The 18426-nt window shown below is 33.5% G+C and overlaps 1 protein-coding gene across 18 annotated transcripts in view; it reads right to left on the reverse strand.

Annotated features, from left to right (window-relative positions):
* Nucleotides 1-18426, reverse strand: part of ADGRL3 (adhesion G protein-coupled receptor L3) — a 525728-nt gene that overhangs the window by 72661 nt on the left and 434641 nt on the right. For all 18 annotated transcript variants that reach the window (XM_044681578.1, XM_044681583.1, XM_044681575.1 and 15 more), the window contains 2 exons: nucleotides 15385-15451; nucleotides 13050-13141 (listed from right to left, as the gene is read on the reverse strand). In XM_044681578.1, the coding sequence (XP_044537513.1) occupies nucleotides 13050-13141; nucleotides 15385-15451 (159 nt within the window). The remainder of the gene's footprint in view (nucleotides 1-13049; nucleotides 13142-15384; nucleotides 15452-18426) is intronic.

Here is an 18426-nt window from a genome sequence, read left to right on the forward strand (position 1 = left end):
AAAGTCCTCTAATCTGGCTCCAATATACTTTTCCAATCTAATCATACTATTCCCTAACTTCAGATACAACACATTATTCCTGTTCATATTTTCTGTAACCAAATGAGTCTTTTTTTTTTTTTAGCTTGAAGAATAGCAACAAAAATGAGTGGGTAGGAGAATCATGATTATAATCATCACATTTATTCCCATAGAAGATATGTGACAATATACTTTTTCTCTTCTTTGTAGAGGTGATCAAAAATGAGTGTGGAATACTGGACAGGTAAAAGTCTTTGTTCCCCTGGATTGTAGTGCTCCCAATGGAGTTCAGAATGTTTTATGGTCCCCTCTGTGGGACATTACCACTTCATTTTGTATCTGCTGCTCTGCCTGGTTTCAACTCCACTAGACATGATGCTCCTCCTAGACTGTGTTCATCACTTCTAAACTCCCATGGCTGAATTAACCCTCCATGGGCATCGCCTCCTTCAGCCTCCTCTCCCCTGTGATTGGAGATCGTGGGGTGGAATATCAAACTTCTCCCAAAGCCTTCCTTTATAGAGAGCAGAAACTAGACTCTCAGCTCACTCTGCCTTCTATATACTGCTCTGTCTGGTTTTAACTATAGAACAAAAGACTCCGTGGTCCAATCCACTTATTTTCTTGCTTCTTTTTGTGAGTTCTCTCCCCCTTTAGATTATAAGCAACTTGAGGGCAGGGACTATCTTTTCATTTATTGTCTCCCTGGTGATCAGTGTAGTACATGACACTCAGTAGATGCTTAATAAATGTTTATTGGTTGGTATGTACTCTGGCCAGTTGCTTAATTGACCTCTAACTTAATTGATCTCTAACTCTAACTGTAGAAGACTTCATCTTCTGAATGCGAAGAAGACTTCATCTTCTGAATGCTTACCCATGTGGGAAATTGCCTCAAAGATAATTGGTCACAGAGTCAAGTGGAGCCACTAAGAAACTGGAGATACACAAAAACTTGACTGGGATTTAGGGTTGGGCACTTACAAAATCAGGTGACCCTCACATAAGTCAGTTCACCTCAGTTTTGTAAGAAAAGTAGACAATGACTCACTCCCCCAACACCATGAACTGCAAACACATAGTCTTCATCTATTTTGTTGTAAGTGAGCTGTGTCCTTCAGTGTTTCATTCTCAACCCTAAACCAGAACCAAGACAGGGAATGAAGATATAGGGTTCCAGAATCCTGGGAAAGTTCTCCTCCTTGTCTGGTCCAACTGGAAGATTTCTTTAATTTGAATGAGATCCCATATTGAGATGATAAACCCTTTTTTCTATCTCCTTTAGCCAGGAATACACATTTCCCCATCAAATAAGTATACTGTTCTTTTAGTATAATCATTTTAGTTTTACATATAGCCATCTTTCTTATTTAGTAACACATAATGTTATTCTGAATAATGTTTAGCTTATGAATTCTGCCCTAAAAACCTAAAATATAAGGAGATTATCATGTCATGCACCATGCTATAATCTGCCTCAACCAGAAGGAATAAACTTGTTTCCCTCTTAATTGACTCCTGCTGCTATTGTGTGACCTCTACCTCAAGAACTCAGACTGGTGAGTGATGACCCTCTTGGGTCCCTAAAAAATTCCACTCCAGTTTCTTCATCCTTAAAGTGTGAGCCATAATGATTATATTGCCTACCACTCAGTGCTGCTGCTGTGAGAAAAATGCTCTAAAAATCTTGAAGCACTTGATATATAGAAGCTATAACTGTTTTTGAGTGAAACCCATTTTCACTTACACATATGCATTCTAAATAACTGTTTGAAATATAGATGATCCCCGTTAAACCAAAATGAGTCTTCCAACAAGGTTATTTACTCCTTCAGATCATGGCCAGAAAACACTTTGCCAGAAAAAAATGGCTATTTTCTTTTAATCCACACAGCAGGCACTTAATAAAAATATGTTGGTCAATGGGTGGAGTCTAAAAGTAACTCTATCATTCAACAGAGCTTTACTGATTTCTCTAAAGATTCTAGATAAGAGGGCAGCCAGGTGGCCCTATGATTGAGAACCAGGCCTAGAGATGGGAGATCCAAGGTTCAAATCTGGCCTCAGACATTTCCTAGCTACGTGACTCTGGGCAAGTCACTTAACCTCCATTGCCTAGTTCTTACCACTCTTCTGCCTTAGAATCGATACACAGTAGTGATTTTAAGATGGAACGTAAGAGATTTTTTTTAAAGATTCTAGCTAAGGAAGAGGTTTAGTAATTAAAACATATTTTTGAGGCAATATCGGTAGTTTTAAAAAGTTCAGATATAAGATCAATATACATTTTATATTCTGTGTCAAAAGTATACTTTAAAATTAGTAGAAATGGGGCAGGCTTTTCAAACAAATGTTAGGGGAAACATTTTTGTATTAGTTTTTTACTCAATTGTATATTGTTTTCTAAATTAAAATTTCTTTCTTACTATGAATTTAATCATTGACAATCTAGAAATACCTTCATATATTAAAAAGGATGGTACAAGAAACCATGAATTTTTATCTCTTTGTTTTTTTAATTAAAAAGTATATGTTATTGTGTGACCCTGGGCAAGTCACTTGACCCCCATTGCCTACCCTTACCACTCTTCTGCCTTAGAGCCAATACTCAGTATTGACTCTAAGACGGAAGGTAAGGGTTTAAAAAAAAAGTATATGTTAAATTAAGCTAGAAAGTAACAATATTGTTCTTTTTATTCATTTCTCCTACTGAACTTCTTTTTTTGTTTGTTTTCCTCAGTGCATTTTTTAGTGTCTCTTTTCTTTCTTCAAGCATGTATAATTTTCAGCAATTTTTCTCAAACAAGTTAGTGCCTTGGTCACTTCAGTGGTTCATGGAATCATAATCTCATCAGTGTTGGTGCTCCCTTAACCAATACAGACCTCAAAAATGTTCCTACCTTAGGGTGTCTAGGAATCCCAATGGCTGAAAAGGAAATCTTTATCTGATGGCCAATTTTATGGTAAAAAGTTTCTTTAAATATTATTAATTTAATCCTCGAACAACAGACAATCAGTGCATCACAGATCCATGATCTAAACCATTCCAGTTTGGTAGAATCTGAGAGAGCTAGGTATAGCCCAGAGGAAGAAATTTCAGAATACATCTAATCTAATAGAAGAAATTTGTAACTCCGAAAGGTCTAGAATCCAGCTTTGACAAAGGGTCGGTAAACCGTTGGTCCATGGGAACTAAGATTGGATTTTACATTTAAAAAATTATTTGATTATATTTAGGATGTAAAAATCTGTCTTAGCTAACTGGATATACAAAGAGAGGCAGCAGGCTGCATTTGCCCTTTGGTCATAGTTTGCCAACCCTGGCTCTAATCAATAGAATGGTATAAGTATGACAGTTTAGCACTAGCTCAATGGAAAAAGAAGGCATCAAGGTAGCTTATTAATGAGAGAAGAATTATTAAAATACACCCCATCCCATGTGTGTTTGTGTGTGTGCACACACACACTTATGTACTTTTAGATAACGTGACTTTGTGATAAATCACATTCAATTATTTGTCTTACTTCTTATCGATAGTAACATTTTCATTTTGTCTGTGAGCCAAAACTGGTCCAATGATCATTTTAATTATGATTCTGCAAGATTATAAATATAGCATCCCAAATACTAGCAAAGGTATTACTAGAATATAAGCTCTTTGGTGGCAGAGGTAGATCCACTTTTTTATTTATAACCACAGAACCAAGCGTTCTTCCAAGGTCTTAATAAGTTATGTTTTTAGATAGAACAAAGATTTACAGGATTTATAGGCCAGAAAAAGTATCAGACTAGATAGGCAGGAAATAAGATAGGGCCTGCATCTTGGATTTCATTGTTTTAGGAAATATCTAAATGAGAAATTTCCTTTATCAGTGATGACAAGCAACTTTGTGACTTAAGTCTTAACTTATCAAAGTTGCTTAGAGCATCATGACTTGCCAAGAGTCTTACCAAGGGTTACACGGATGGTTTGTTTTGGATATGGGATTTGAACTGGCTTCAAGGCCAGTTTCCTTTTCACTCTACCCTACCACCTTGCATCTAAAATGATGTTCCCTAAAAAATGTCCCCCAAATAATTCATTTGGCTTTATTTACATGGATTCCATCTTTCATTTATTGAGATGTAAATTTTACATTTTGAAAGCATATAATAGTTCATGCAGAAAAGTTTATAATTTTTAAATTTAGAATAATATCTGTGAGTTTCATACCATTATTCCTAAATTACAACTTTCTGAATGAGGATACAATAATATTAGGGTTAACCTATGTTATTCTAAATTTGTGGATCTTTTTAAAAAGCATATAAGCAAAGGTCCTGTAATCCAGTAAGGATAGAAAGCAACAGAGGCATAAGGACAATTCTTCCAAAGAACCTGGCTTTCACTGGACTTCTATTATTTGGAGATTTTATGGTTCTATTATAGTGCATGTACTAGATAATAAAATTTATACCAACTGTAAAAGGAACAAAAGATATACTACATATGAATGGGCTTTGTTAATCAATAGCTTTTAAGAGCTAAGCTGTTTTGTTAAACAATTTTAAAATGCTTAACTTTAATATTAAATAATATTCTGTTTTTTAAAAAATTGATGTCAATTAATATAAGAAAGTTGATGTGTGTTTCAAAAGATTTCAATATGTATTCTTCATTCCTGCTGGTGCTTAGCACAGTCCCTGGCCCCTAGTAGGCACTTAATAAATGATTACTCAATGACTAATTTTTAATAACCTTGCAGTTCAGAAGACAACAATGTAAGTTCTACCTCTGAAAGCTAAAAATATGGACAAGTTATTTACTGATCTTCTTAGTGCCTCAAGCAGCTCTCTAAGACAAAAACTCAGGAAGGTCCAGTGATCTGACTATTTACTAATCTGTGTGACCCTGGGAAGGAAACCTAACTTCGAGAAACCTTAGTTTCCTCATCTGTAAAATGCAAGATTTGGGCTACATGACCTCTCGGTTTCCTCCCAACTCTAATCTATCATCATATGAGGTTATAGACAAGTTGTCAAGTTACATTGTTTGAGGAAATTTCCATACTGGAAGCTCCCTAGACTGAGGAACTCACTAGTGTGGCAATAATAATAACAATAGTCTAAATTCTGTAATATCTCTTTTATGACTTTAAATTCAAAGTTGTAAACTTGAATTACTAATAACATCACTTCAAATTTCTAACTTACTGCATTAAAAAGGTTCAATGAAGTTCTTAGACATTTATGTTTTATGAACAGTACCTGCAATCATTTATATGAAATATAAATATGACCTTTTAAGTCAATAATCTTGATGAATGCTTTCAGAGCAAGGCCTTGAGTATTTAATATCTTCTGAGATCAATAACTATTGAGCGAATTGCTTTAAAGGAAGGCACCTGTCTATGGAAAGATTATCATTTACCTCACAAATCAACCCTCTTGCAATCACTGCAATATTATAAAGGGTAGGAAAATGAAAATGATATCACATTAAGAAAACTATTCAACCAAAAACGGACATGGTATAGACGACAAAGCAATCCATTCAATATTTAATTGCTACAATTTTATATTTCAGTTGCCCCTTTCAAATATTGTAACAAGTCACTACATTGAATATCTGTTTTTTATAACTACTAGTATCTGGTACAATTCATTCTATAGATATGAATCAGAACATGGAGCATCTTGGCTACATAGACTGAGAGATTAGAGGGCTCTTTCTTTTCTGATTTGGAGTGATTTTTGCACAGAGGGTTTATGGGAAAATAAAGCATTTCACCTTTGAACCAAAAAGACTCAGGAAGTGTAATAATCTCTCAATTTCTTAACATACTTTTTACATTTTCACATAAAAATTAAAAAACTATGTTGGATTCGATTTTTGCTTGAAAAATATTCATAGGTGACTACTGCCACTTATCAAACAGACATCTAAGACTATTAGGAAAAGACAGTGTCTGCTATATTTGAAATAGTGGTAATTGTTGCATGTTCCTTTTGTGATCAAGTTAATCATACTAGTAACATCATTATATTAAATATTTTTTGTTTCATTTTACAAAATGTGTCATAGAGCAACTACATAATAATATGTAAATTATTATTAACAAATTAGGGTTTTTTACCAAGAAATTAGTAAAATTAATTTCTGAAAGTAATAAATGAAGAAATTCAGAGAGAAAAGTATAAAAAGGAAGGATCCTCTTAAATTGCAATACTCATGCAAAATAGGGGCAGAAATGTAGCCCCTAATGTTAATGTCACTGGTGTGAATGGAATGGGAGTGCTGAAATGTTATCGATAAATAGCAGCTTGTGGGGGGAAGATGTCAGAAATTCTGAAGCAAATCAAGTTGGGATCCTGAAGCCTCTAAATAATGTCATTTTGACCAAAGCATAATCCACCTACTTTGGAATTTTTCTTAAGGCTAATCTTTGCTGGGTTTTCCTTTTGACTTTTAGTACTAGTGGGAAAGGGAGAAAAGAAGCTATTGGAAAAGCTTGATTACAGATTGAACATGAACTGCTTTCTCATTTAATATAAGAAATTTCAAGAGGTAAAATTCAGATTTTGCTTCTTGTGTTGTAAGTAAATATCAAATGCTAAAGGATTGACATCAATTAGCAAATTACCTCTTTTGACAGAGTTAACCTAATGATTTAAAAGAGTAAACATTTTTTTAAATTTGCAGTTGAAGAGCATTTAATTATGAATAATTGGAATCTTTCAAATATTGTATCATACTTACAATATATGCTTATGTTAAATTAAGATTTAATTGAATATTTTTATAGTAAAACAAACACATTATGTAAATTTCTAGGATGTCCACTCAGTCTTGAAGGTTTGCACAAAGGTTTGGGAGTAGAATAATACATAACATTCTTAAATTTAATTTTGTTTTTAATAACCCAAACTCATACCTTAACAAGAAAAACTAAATTATTAAGAAGAATGAGGAAATCCCAAGTTTTTTCCTCTGCCTAATTTAGAGAAGTTTTCACAAGAAAGGATGAACATTTTTATTAAACATAACTCCTAAATCCTATTTGTGATCCTCACAGAGGGTCAAATAATTTCTTTTCAGCTCTAAATGCAGAATTAGGAAAACTTACAAAATTGGCAATTTAATTGCATTATATACATAAGAAGAAAAGTGAAACTAAGAAAAAATAAATGATATAAAATAATGTTTAGAGTTCACATTTTCTATTATTTGCATCTGTATTTTGCTATCTAAATATTTCACCATGACTGTCATAACTACTCATAAACATGAGAATAATTTAAATTTAGCTAAAAGAAATTACAATAGAATTAACCTTATTACCTAGTCCAAAAAAAAGACATCAAAGTAAAGGTGAAATAGAAGAAGATACAGGTATCATCATGATGAAGGTTTTATTCATTCTCCCAAAACAGCTGAAAGCATATTAAGGTTCTTATATAACTTTAAATATGGCAAATATCTAAACTTATTGAGAATTTTGTCCCCTCACAATGACTACACAAATCGCTTCAATTAATTAATTAATTAATCATACCACTCCTGGAGATAATTCTTTCATTATGGGACCAGTTTAAGTTTTACTATGGTCCCCCAGATGTGATTGCTATAATTCTTAATGACATGTTAGTTCAAACAAAATCATTTATATGTCAGTAGGACACTGATAGATAGAAAGAAAGCCTGAAGGATTGGGCATGATTACATTTAAGGGATAAATATGGACACCAGAGAAAAGACACTTCTTTCAAACTTACTAAGTGTGTGGGTATGCATGCGTTTGTGTGTGTGTGTGTGTGTGTGTGTTTTATTACCAGAACTTACATCAGTTCTTAGCAAAAGGTGGGTGTTTACTTAGTGCTTATTCACCAAATGATTAATACAAAAACAAAAATTTTAATAACAATGAGAAAATACTACTGTACTATATACCTCACAACACTGTTAAAAGAAGAGTGGCATTTAAACCTTTTATTATTATCTTATTTTTTATTATCTTAAATTAAATTAATAAATAATTTTATTATTATCTTAAAAATTGTGAGTCCTAAACTAGTTGAACTCTTTATCTATATTCAGCAAATCAAGTGGAAAATAGTGACACAGATTTATTACAGTGATCTAACAAAGGTCTTCTGTTCCTCCTCCTCCTCCTCCTCCTCCTCCTTCTATAATGGAGGCATTCGCTAAGGTTCTCGCCTGGGTCTTCTTTTTTTTTTTTTTTTACACTCTTTCCTTTGGTACTGCATTCACTGTCTCAGCTTCAACTATAATGTTTACACAATTGATTCATAAATTTGTATCTCTAGATGACCTTTCTCATGAGGAGAAGAACCACATCTATAATTGCTTGTAGTTCATTTTCAACTGGATAGGTCCACGAGTACCTTACACCAAATATGTCTCAAACTGAGGTCAACATCTTATCCTCAATACCTATTCTTCCTTTTGACTCAATGATTAAGATATCAGCAGTTATCAGGTCTACCATTTACAAACAGTGGTTCTATCTTTAACTCATCTCTCTTTTTCTCCCACATCCAATCAGATGCTCAGTCCTTTCAATTATACCCCCAGAATATCACTCTTACATAGTCTTCACTCCCTGCTAATGCTACCAGCATTATAAATGGCTGACTGACAATAAAAGGTCTCATTTCACCACATGCCTAAACTATGGCAATTCTGTGCTAACTTTTTCCTAACTTTTCCATCTCTCTTTTCCAATACTGTCTTTATACCACTATAAGGATAATTTTCCCAGGGCATCAATCTGGTCATTTAATTCATGTCCTTAAAAACTATTCTCAGTCTACTCATCACACAACTGGTAAATTCAAATATCTTTGCCTGCTGTTGAACATCCATCATAATCTGGTTTATATTCCTACATGGCTGGGACTGTATACAAGCTCTTCCAATCATGTTATTTTGTTTTTTTGGGGGGTGTCATTTGTTCTTTCCTTTTTCCTTATAAAAGTTAATTTTTAAATAAAATGAGATTTATGTTTCAACTCAATTGCTTCATACTTCCCATTTCTCTTTGTTCTACAATAATTTTTGAAGAAGATTAAAATTGCCAAAATGCATGACACTATAAAATACATAATTGTATGTCTGATTTTGGTTCAGACTGTCATTTTTTTAAGAGCCAGTATTTATTTTCAAATTCTGTAATTTTAACATATTTCACCAAAGTTAAATATATAGTTAAAACTTTAAAAGGTGTGATTGCACTAGATAAGAGTTAATTAGTAAAGAGTGAAGAAGTGTTTTGTTATTGCTAAATTGGTCCAAAGACTATTATCATGAGTGCATTCTCCAAAAGAAATGCAGATTAAAACTGTTATGCAAAATGGACATTCAAGCTGATTTTTTTTTAAATTTTAAACCCTTAACTTCTGTATATTGACTTATAGGTGGAAGATTGGTAAGGGTAGGCAATGGGGGTCAAGTGACTTGCCCAGGGTCACACAGCTGGGAAATGTCTGAGGCCAGATTTGAACCTAGGACCTCCTGTCTCTAGGCCTGACTCTCAATCCACTGAGATACCCAGCTGCCCCACAAGCTGATTTTTTTAAACACATATACTAGATAGCTTTTTTTAAAAAAAGTTAAGTAAAATAGAAGATAACACAATATTTTATATTATGCAAAACAATGAGATAAGATTCGTTATTTTTATTTAGCAAGATTGGAAAAGATATGGTGTTTTAAATAATATAAATAACATATACACAATATTTTACTTGTTTTTACTTGTCTGTAACCAATTCTAATGATTGTAATACGGTGCAGACACAGATGTACCAGGGGCCTATAAAATATGATAAGATCAATGAAACAACCTGCTGAATAGCTGGTTGGCAAATTTTAAAAGGTAGTAAAAATAAGCATAAAAGATTACTCATGGCAAATAATTGCTAGCTTTGCCCAATTATAATTTTCCTTAAATTTCCTTTGCTCTCTTGACTTGATGAGGACAGGTAGTTTTTAAAACAAAACTAAACCTAATAACACAAACTCTTAAACCACCTGAATTAAATTCAAAATCACACATAATACAAATGTGCAATTTATACTCACATAATATTAGGTTATAAATTTCATTGTTGGAAAATAATTTGCTATTAATTTATCAATTAAAAAACACAGTTTCTTCTGCAAGAAAAAGCTACTGAATTCTCAGTGGGAGAGAGAAGTACTTCTACTATTCACCATTCATTCTTTTTTTTTTCCATTCATTCTTAATATTTAATTTTGTTTACTGAATAATTTATGTAGATCTTAATTTGGATATTAATGATCTCAATAACAAACTTGCTTTTTCTTGGATAATCACTGTCTTGTAGTAAAGCAACTGAAGTAATAGATTAATTTAAAATATATATGTAAGCAAACTATATAAGTACAATACATATATGTGTACACACATACATATATGTATGCATATTCAATGTTTCTAATTTCATCCAGATTTCATCATATTTATTTACTTAATAATGATTAAGAAGTGACATGATTTATTAGGAAACAATACTAGAAAGTAGAAAATTTATGCTAATTTTAATAGTGTTTCTTCACTCTTAAAATAATCCCCCGTGTCCATCTTACTAACACGTCTCTGATTATTGTAGTGACATTGCCTATGCTTGCTGAAATCACCAGGAAGATATTACATTCACCTAATTTTCCTCTGATTTTAGCTGAAGAGTTTATGACAAAATAGAGACATATTTAAAGCAATATTTCCCAAAATGGAGAGCCACAGACCCCTGGTTGTGGAGACAGGTGTCAGAGATGGAGTTATCAGAAGGGGTCTGTGAATCCATATGTACCTGAAGCACTTTATTTAGCAGACATACCTTCTGTTGAGAGAAGACCTATGTCTCACTTATATTATATAAATCTAAATACATGTTTTAAAGTATATATAAAACAGCTGATTAATAAAATGCAATTTCATGGAAAGATTTGTAAATTCTTTTACTTTCTACAAATACTGTATTTAATTTTCTATTTCTTTTTTGAGAATGAGGCTACTTATCTGAAAGTTTTACAGCTACTCCTGCCCCAGGCCCACTGCTGACCAACACAGAAGTTTTGATGTGCTCCCATTTCTAACCTGGGCCAGTTTGTCCCTTCTTATACAGTCTGGTGGCCTCCCACTCCCACTGGCTCACCACTGAATGCCTTTAGCTCTCTGGAGCTTAGTATCCCTTAGCTTAAGTGATCCACCAATCCCAGGCTCTTCTAGAAGTGGAAGACATACATAAAGAGATACATGTAAGTGGCAATAGGACTAGAAATATCTATTTTCTCAATAAATGTATGCTACGATATTACTATTATCATGTAGGAATCCTCAACATTTTTTGATGTTAAAATGGGTGGAAAAGTAAATATTTCTGGTTGTCCATATTACCTATTGGTAAAGATAAACACGACAGCCCAAATATTTGTGACTTTTGAAATTACTTTCATTTGAGGTTATGTGTAATTACTCTGTGAAAAGCAAACAGGTATTCTTTAGAAATTATTCTCAATATACAAAAACAATCAAAATCTACTAGACGAAAAGGTTGTAAAAATAGGATTTGTATCCTTTCAGTATACAGATATATTCTTACAAAAATAATTTCCCTGCTAAAAATGTCATCCTTTTTCATCTTATTCTTTATATATTCTTTTATCTTATTCTTTATTTATATATATGTCTCTCTAGTATTTCTGAGATCCTTATGCAGAACTGAAAGCCTGTTGTTAAGTGATCTAGTCAGTCCTAGAGTTGAGGGGAAAAGTTTTGGAAACTTTCCTTGATAACAATCCTTCCCTCATGCCAATCCCCAACAACTCTGCTCTTTTCGTTCCACCCTAACTCTTTACCCTGAGCTACACACACCTACCTGTCCAGGATTTCAAACTTTGGTGAAGTGGGATACATGGAAATAATCAATTCAATTCAGCAAGCAATTTTTAAATACCTGCTGTGGTCCATGAACCATGCAGATAATAGAGAAAAGCAGTAGTGGGAAGAGAAAAGAATAACAAAAGACAAATGATTGAGAGTAGGGGAGAGTGACCTTAGGAGAGAGGGGGAGTATGGTTTATACCTTCTCAGATACATAAGAACATAATTAGCTCCCCAATATGTAAGGAACTCATCTCCCCTGTTCTTTGTAGACTCAGGCACATGTAAATAATACATCTTCTTTGTGAGAGAAGTTAGGTAATGCCACTTTTAAGTCACTGTGGATTGTTGCACCAGTATATTTTTTTTTCTTGGTCAAAAAGGAGGCATAATATAGTTTACTATTGCAAGGAAGAATTCTGTTTAGGTTACAGAGACTTAAGGAACATCTGAAGGCAATTCCTCAAAAGGTAATTCTGATCTAGTATTTGAGAAGAAATCATATATTTTGATATGGGATATTTAACATTAAACTATCAATAGTTCTAATATCTTCCATAATATGAACCACCATTAAAGGTAAGGTTAACTCCTAAAACTTAATGACCCATTGACGACAGAGAAATTTAACAAAATTCACTTAAAGTAAATACAATAAAGAAAATAAATGTGCAATATATTTTGGTTAGGTGGATATGCAAAGAGAACTACTATAAATAATCAAATAGCAAGTACCAAATAACTGTAGTTAATTATAAACTCAAGTCATTCTCTTTTCCCAAAGGGTACAGTTATTAACCCTAAATGACCAATGAAAATCAAGACTATTTTGAATTTATGCATTGCCATTTAAAATAAAATCAAAGTTATCTTAGTTTTGCTTACAAAGAGGAATCTTAAAATAGCCTAAAAATAAGTATTTAGAAGTCAAAGAAAGTCCCTTCAAAGATAAGATTTCATTCTACTTATTCTCAGTCAGAATGAGCCACGTCAGCAATATTCCATAAGGACAATACATTACCCTTTCCTTTTAGGCTGAAGTGCGTAACACTATTCAGGGCAAAAAATAACAGTTCTATATAAGCAGGCCAAAGAAAAGGAAGGGAAAAATCACTTACTTGATGTTATCAAGACAGCCGGATTCAGGTTTCAATATGGCAGTATGATGAAACATCTTATATAAAGCAATCCCAAGGAAGATTACATTAAGCTGGAATATAAAAGGTTGGGTTATGTAGTAGAACTGGAGTGGAGAAGTAGTAAGACTACTCTCTGTAACAGATGAGTTGCTCTGGGAAATTAGCTCTCACTAGTTTTAAAGAGATTGAATCACAGATGATTATCTAGTATTTTAGTCAAGGCAAGGAGCCAGTTAGGGGAATTGGGATACCGCTGCGTTAGGTATCACTGTGGGGCCAACTACACAGAAATACAGAACCAGTCCTGGTTTCAAAAGAAACATCCAAATTATGTTGTAGAAAATTAAAAACATTGTAATGGGTCTTTTGTTTCTCTGTGGAATAGGCCTTAAAAGAAAAAAGTTAATACCTGTTTCTTATCAAATCTGTACTCTAGTGATATTCCCAAAATGATTGTCATAGGTTAAAATTTCCAATATTACATTACACAAAGGGCCTAAATACTAAAAACCGGAGCAAACTCCATAATAGTTGGTATACTAGGATTATAAAAGTTATCCTAGTTTTTAGTGTCAGGAAGAATTTATCTGGAGGTATAGAGACACTCAATCCCTGAAATTATTAGATCCAGAAGGCTCAGTATGATGCATAAGTGCATTTTTAAAATTCCTAAAATCTCTGTATAGTTTCTTTTATCACAGAAAACTGTGGCTCAGAGAGGCAATCTCATTTTAGATTTCTCTTTTCCTTTTTAACTCACCTATAGTGTAAGTCATGAGCTCTTGTTGCCTCTGTACTTATCAATATTCTATCCTTTCTGCTTCAACAATCAGTGGTTTCATCAGTATGAATGAATATTCTTTCTACTAATTCAGAAAGTAATCTTTTTATGTCATATTAGGCCATTTTTTATGAGTTTTTGATACTGAAAAAATATCACTTTGTCATCCAGTCTTAAGTTATACATCTCCTAAATATAGGAAGTTGCCAAAGTTCAAATACTTTTGTGAGTCTTAATTTCCTTATCTGTAAAATGAGAGGTTTGGACCAGATGATCACTAAAATCTGCACTGGTCCTCACATGTCAGGTGTGAACCTGTTTTTGGGTCTATACTTAGAAAAATCTAGTGGAGTTTATAATCTTATGGTAAAGCTTTCACAAATTCAGGGTCATCGCCAATCATGATATAGCATTATCAAATCGGGCATTACCATTAAGTTAGGAAAGAAACAATTAGTTCAATTATAAGCTTTTGTGGGAAGAGCTCAGGAGGGTTGTTTTCTGAAATAAAGATGAACACTTTGCTCACCAAATGGGACTATGAAATTCAAAATGGAATAAACACAAACAGTATAATATTTGATGAGAGGCATTATAGAATAATTAATATAAGGCTAATTCTGGAGTCAAGAAAACCTATTTATTCAATTCCTACCTTTGTCAGAGACTGACTCTATGATTATTATTATATAATATATATTATATATAAGTATTATAAGTCACTTAACTATCAGGCAACTCTAAGACTGAATTTGCAGATGAGTTGCCCCTCTGCATGAGTAGAGGGCATCCCCCTACCCAATGAACTCTGAGACACCTTTTCTCTACAAAATTCCATAACATGAAAGACTTTTATTCATGATAGTAGAAGCATTTTCTGTTTAAAATTAAGATCTTAGAAATACTGAAATCATATAATTTGTATAAGAAAAAACCACATTCAATTTGAATCATTTCTTTTCCCCCTATATTATTTTTTACTATATAGATGTTAAATTCTATTAATTACGAAACTCATTGACTTTTCTTTAATCTATGTGAAATGAAGAAATAAAGATTTCTCTTTCTTCTCTACCAAACTTCGAGTATGATTTTATTGAGTATGAATTTGTATATATATATATATATATATCAAAAGAGTATCGAAAATGATTTTAAAACTTGGGATACAATTCTGAATTGTTTCATACTTCAAAGCACTGAAATGAGAAGTATCCTTGGATCAAAATACAAACTAGCATTTTTTCCTGTTCCTAGAACAGAATTGCTTTTGCAGCCTAGTTTTCTGAAAGCCCATAGTGCTAGTCACACTTTTTCTGATGCATATTTTCTTCTCCCAAAGGTTTTGATCAAGTATTTTATAATGCAAAGAGTATCCTATAATGAGTGTCTAATTGCTTGAGTTAGGTGGGGTCAAATAAGTACATGCTTTTCTCCAAATTAATCTATGTAAATTGAAGATATACAGTAAAAGCATAGTGAAAATTTTCTTTCTTGACCTGGGAGATGGAGTAGTTAATTAGGAGTTCTTACCATAATTATCAAGGTCGCTGGTCCTATAAAGCTCCAAATGAAGTAGGTGTCAAGCCGGAGCCAACATCTGTAATGAAACACAAGGGACAGGAGGTATTCAAGGACTACACATGGGACATATATCAAGAGTGAACGAGTGACAGAGAAGAATGTGAGCTGCAAAGTATTCCACTGGGAGACAGGAAATATTACATTGCTTGTTCATTTAAATGCTGAATTATGTGCCCAATTTCTGACAGCACTATTGATGGAGTTAGATAATTACCTCTAGAGGAAGCAAAGAAAAAAAGGGTACTGAGCCTAGTTGCTAAGGCCCTTTGTGTCTGTCATAGAAACCTTAACAACAACAAAAAAAGCCAAACACACAGCCATTAAATCTTGTAGCTTTAAGCTATCCTTTTCTCTCCAATTATGGTACTCTATAACCTGTCTATCAGCTGTCAGGTGGGGTGACATTTTCCTGTCAAGAAGATCTGAGAAAATTCAGTACAAAAGGAAATAATTTGGTATCAGAAGATTGTAGTTTAATTAGGTTGGGCAGTCAACCTTTCAGAGCTTTTAAGAGCTAAAAAGTGCATTGTTGCCACTTAATGCATCTAGGGTTGCAAATGATCTTCAGCATCACATGAAATTGATTCATGACCTAAAACTAAATTATTAATCACTTAATTTCAGCTACATTTAATACACCCCCAATTCTAAAGGCCTCTGGGAAATTACATTTTCATTCTTCAGGATGACAGGAAGATAAAATGGGAGAATCTTGTTATGAGACAGATGAATGTAAATTTTGGCAAATTACATGATGCTAGAAATAATAATATCTTGCATTATTTGTAATTGTGCCATGTTTGCAGGCATAATTAAAAGAATAAACAACTATAATGGTAAACATTAATTAGTAGTCTGGCAAGTGGGCTCAACAGGAAAAAAAACAAGTATTCAGTACTACTGTAATTATAAAACTAAAAAAAAATGTTTTCTTCCCTAAAACCCAGTGTTCTGGTAGTATATAAAATTATATATTTAGATCACACAATAACAATTAAGAAAGGAATCTAGTTTCTATTCAATCAATCAATAAATTATTGTATTTTTGAAATAAATTAGCTTATAAAAACCATAGATCTTAAAAACTTCATTGATTCTAAACCCACTATGATAGTGAAACTAAGAAGCCTATAAATTCAATTCATTAAGCAACTTATTGCTTATATGCATCTATGTGTGCACAGATATAGCCGATTTGTCACCATAAACATAATAATTCTAGTTAGAAAGAAAAAAATGAACTACTGAGTTTGTGTGAATAGCCAGAATTGTGTGTGTGTGCTTGTTTGTTTGTTTTATAAAGGCTTCTAGATAGGAATTTTTAAGCAACATTTTCTAGAATGATTGATTTTTCAATAAGCATAACTTAAACTAGGCAGCCTATATTCTCTTGTACTACAGCTAAATATAGAGAGTTCTTAAATTTCAAATTCCTTTGTGGGTCTCAATTTCCTTATCTTCAAAATGAGAGCTTTAGACCACATGATCATTAAGATCCATTCTTGTTTTGTGATGCTATGGTTTACAAAGTTTTCTGCACATGAATGGCAGATCTGAACCAGAAAAGGTTTTTAGGATCACAAATTTAGAACTTGGAGGGAGATTAAAATGTATTAGGTTCAATTTCTCATTTAACAACTGAAAAAATGAAGCCTCGAATGGTTAAGTGATATGCCAAATGTCATACATTTGTTAAATAACAGAAAGATGTGTTTTTTAAAAACCTTTAGCTTTCTCTCTTAAAATCAATACTGTGTATTGGTTCCAAGGAAGGAGTGGTAAGGGCTAGTCAATGGTGGTTAAGTGACTTTCCCAGGGTCACATATCTAGGAAGTGTCTTGAGGCCAGATTTGAACCTAGGACCTCTCATATACAGCCTGGGTCTCAATTAACCGAGCTACTTACTTGTCCCCCCAAAATGTGTTTTGAACCCTAATCCTCTGACTCTAGCTCCAATGCTCTTCTACCTATGCCATGCTGCCTGCCTCTTCTCCAGAGGTCCTTAAGAAGAAGATACACTCTATCTGATCTCTTCTCATGGTGAATGAGAGACCAGCCACCACCACAGTTATGGAGGACAAGATGTAGCTATATGTGGTTGGGACACAACTGGAGTATTGGTTTCAGTTGTGGGAACGCATTGTTAGAATAACACTGGCAACTTGGATTGTGCCCAGGGAAGGAAAAAATGGTGAAAGGATTAAAAAAAAGGTGAAGTGAAGATTGGTCAAAGGAAAGCCGAAGCAGTAGGGTGGAAAGTGTGCTGAGTACGGATGATTACAAAACTCGGATTCTGCTACTTACAGCCTGTGCAAATCACTTAACCTTCCAGAGTTTTAGTTTTGTTATCTGCTAAAAGAGTGTTCTGGATTATATGATCTCTAAGGTCCCTTCCAGCTCTAAATTTGTGATCCTATGAAGTGAGTTTATTGAACCTGCACAAGAAAAAGACTTGGGGGAATTGGAGTGCATAATTGTTATTTTCAAGCACTGGAAGGCTATTGTGTGGAATAGGGGATATAGTCTTGTTCTGCCTAAGGATTCAGAGCAATGGAAGATATAGGAAGGAAAGAAATCTCTACCAGTTACTTCTTCCTTCAATTTAATATTGCATACATCTCATACATTGCAGTACATCTCATCTATATAGGTATTATTTCTACCGGAGCCGAACGTAGGCTCACTTATGGCAATTGAGAATGGGTTGCCTTCTAAGGTCAGTTTTCATCTCTAGAAGCCTTTGAGTAGGTCCTCGTTGAGCATTTGAGTACAGGGTGTTGTAGATTGGAAAATTCAGGTAATGATCACACTAGATGGCCTCCATGTTCATTTCCAACTATGAGGTCCTCTGATTCTGCCTGCTACCACTATGTTCCCTTCTCACAACGAGCCAAATGGGATATCCTCCACATGTCCATCACTCCTTTGAAAAACAGAGAAATTATAAGACTACTTCCTCCAAGTCCAGCCTATTATGTAGGTAAACCAAAG

Source organism: Gracilinanus agilis, chromosome 6 (assembly GCF_016433145.1).
Source record: "Gracilinanus agilis isolate LMUSP501 chromosome 6, AgileGrace, whole genome shotgun sequence".
NCBI lineage: Eukaryota > Metazoa > Chordata > Mammalia > Didelphimorphia > Didelphidae > Gracilinanus > Gracilinanus agilis.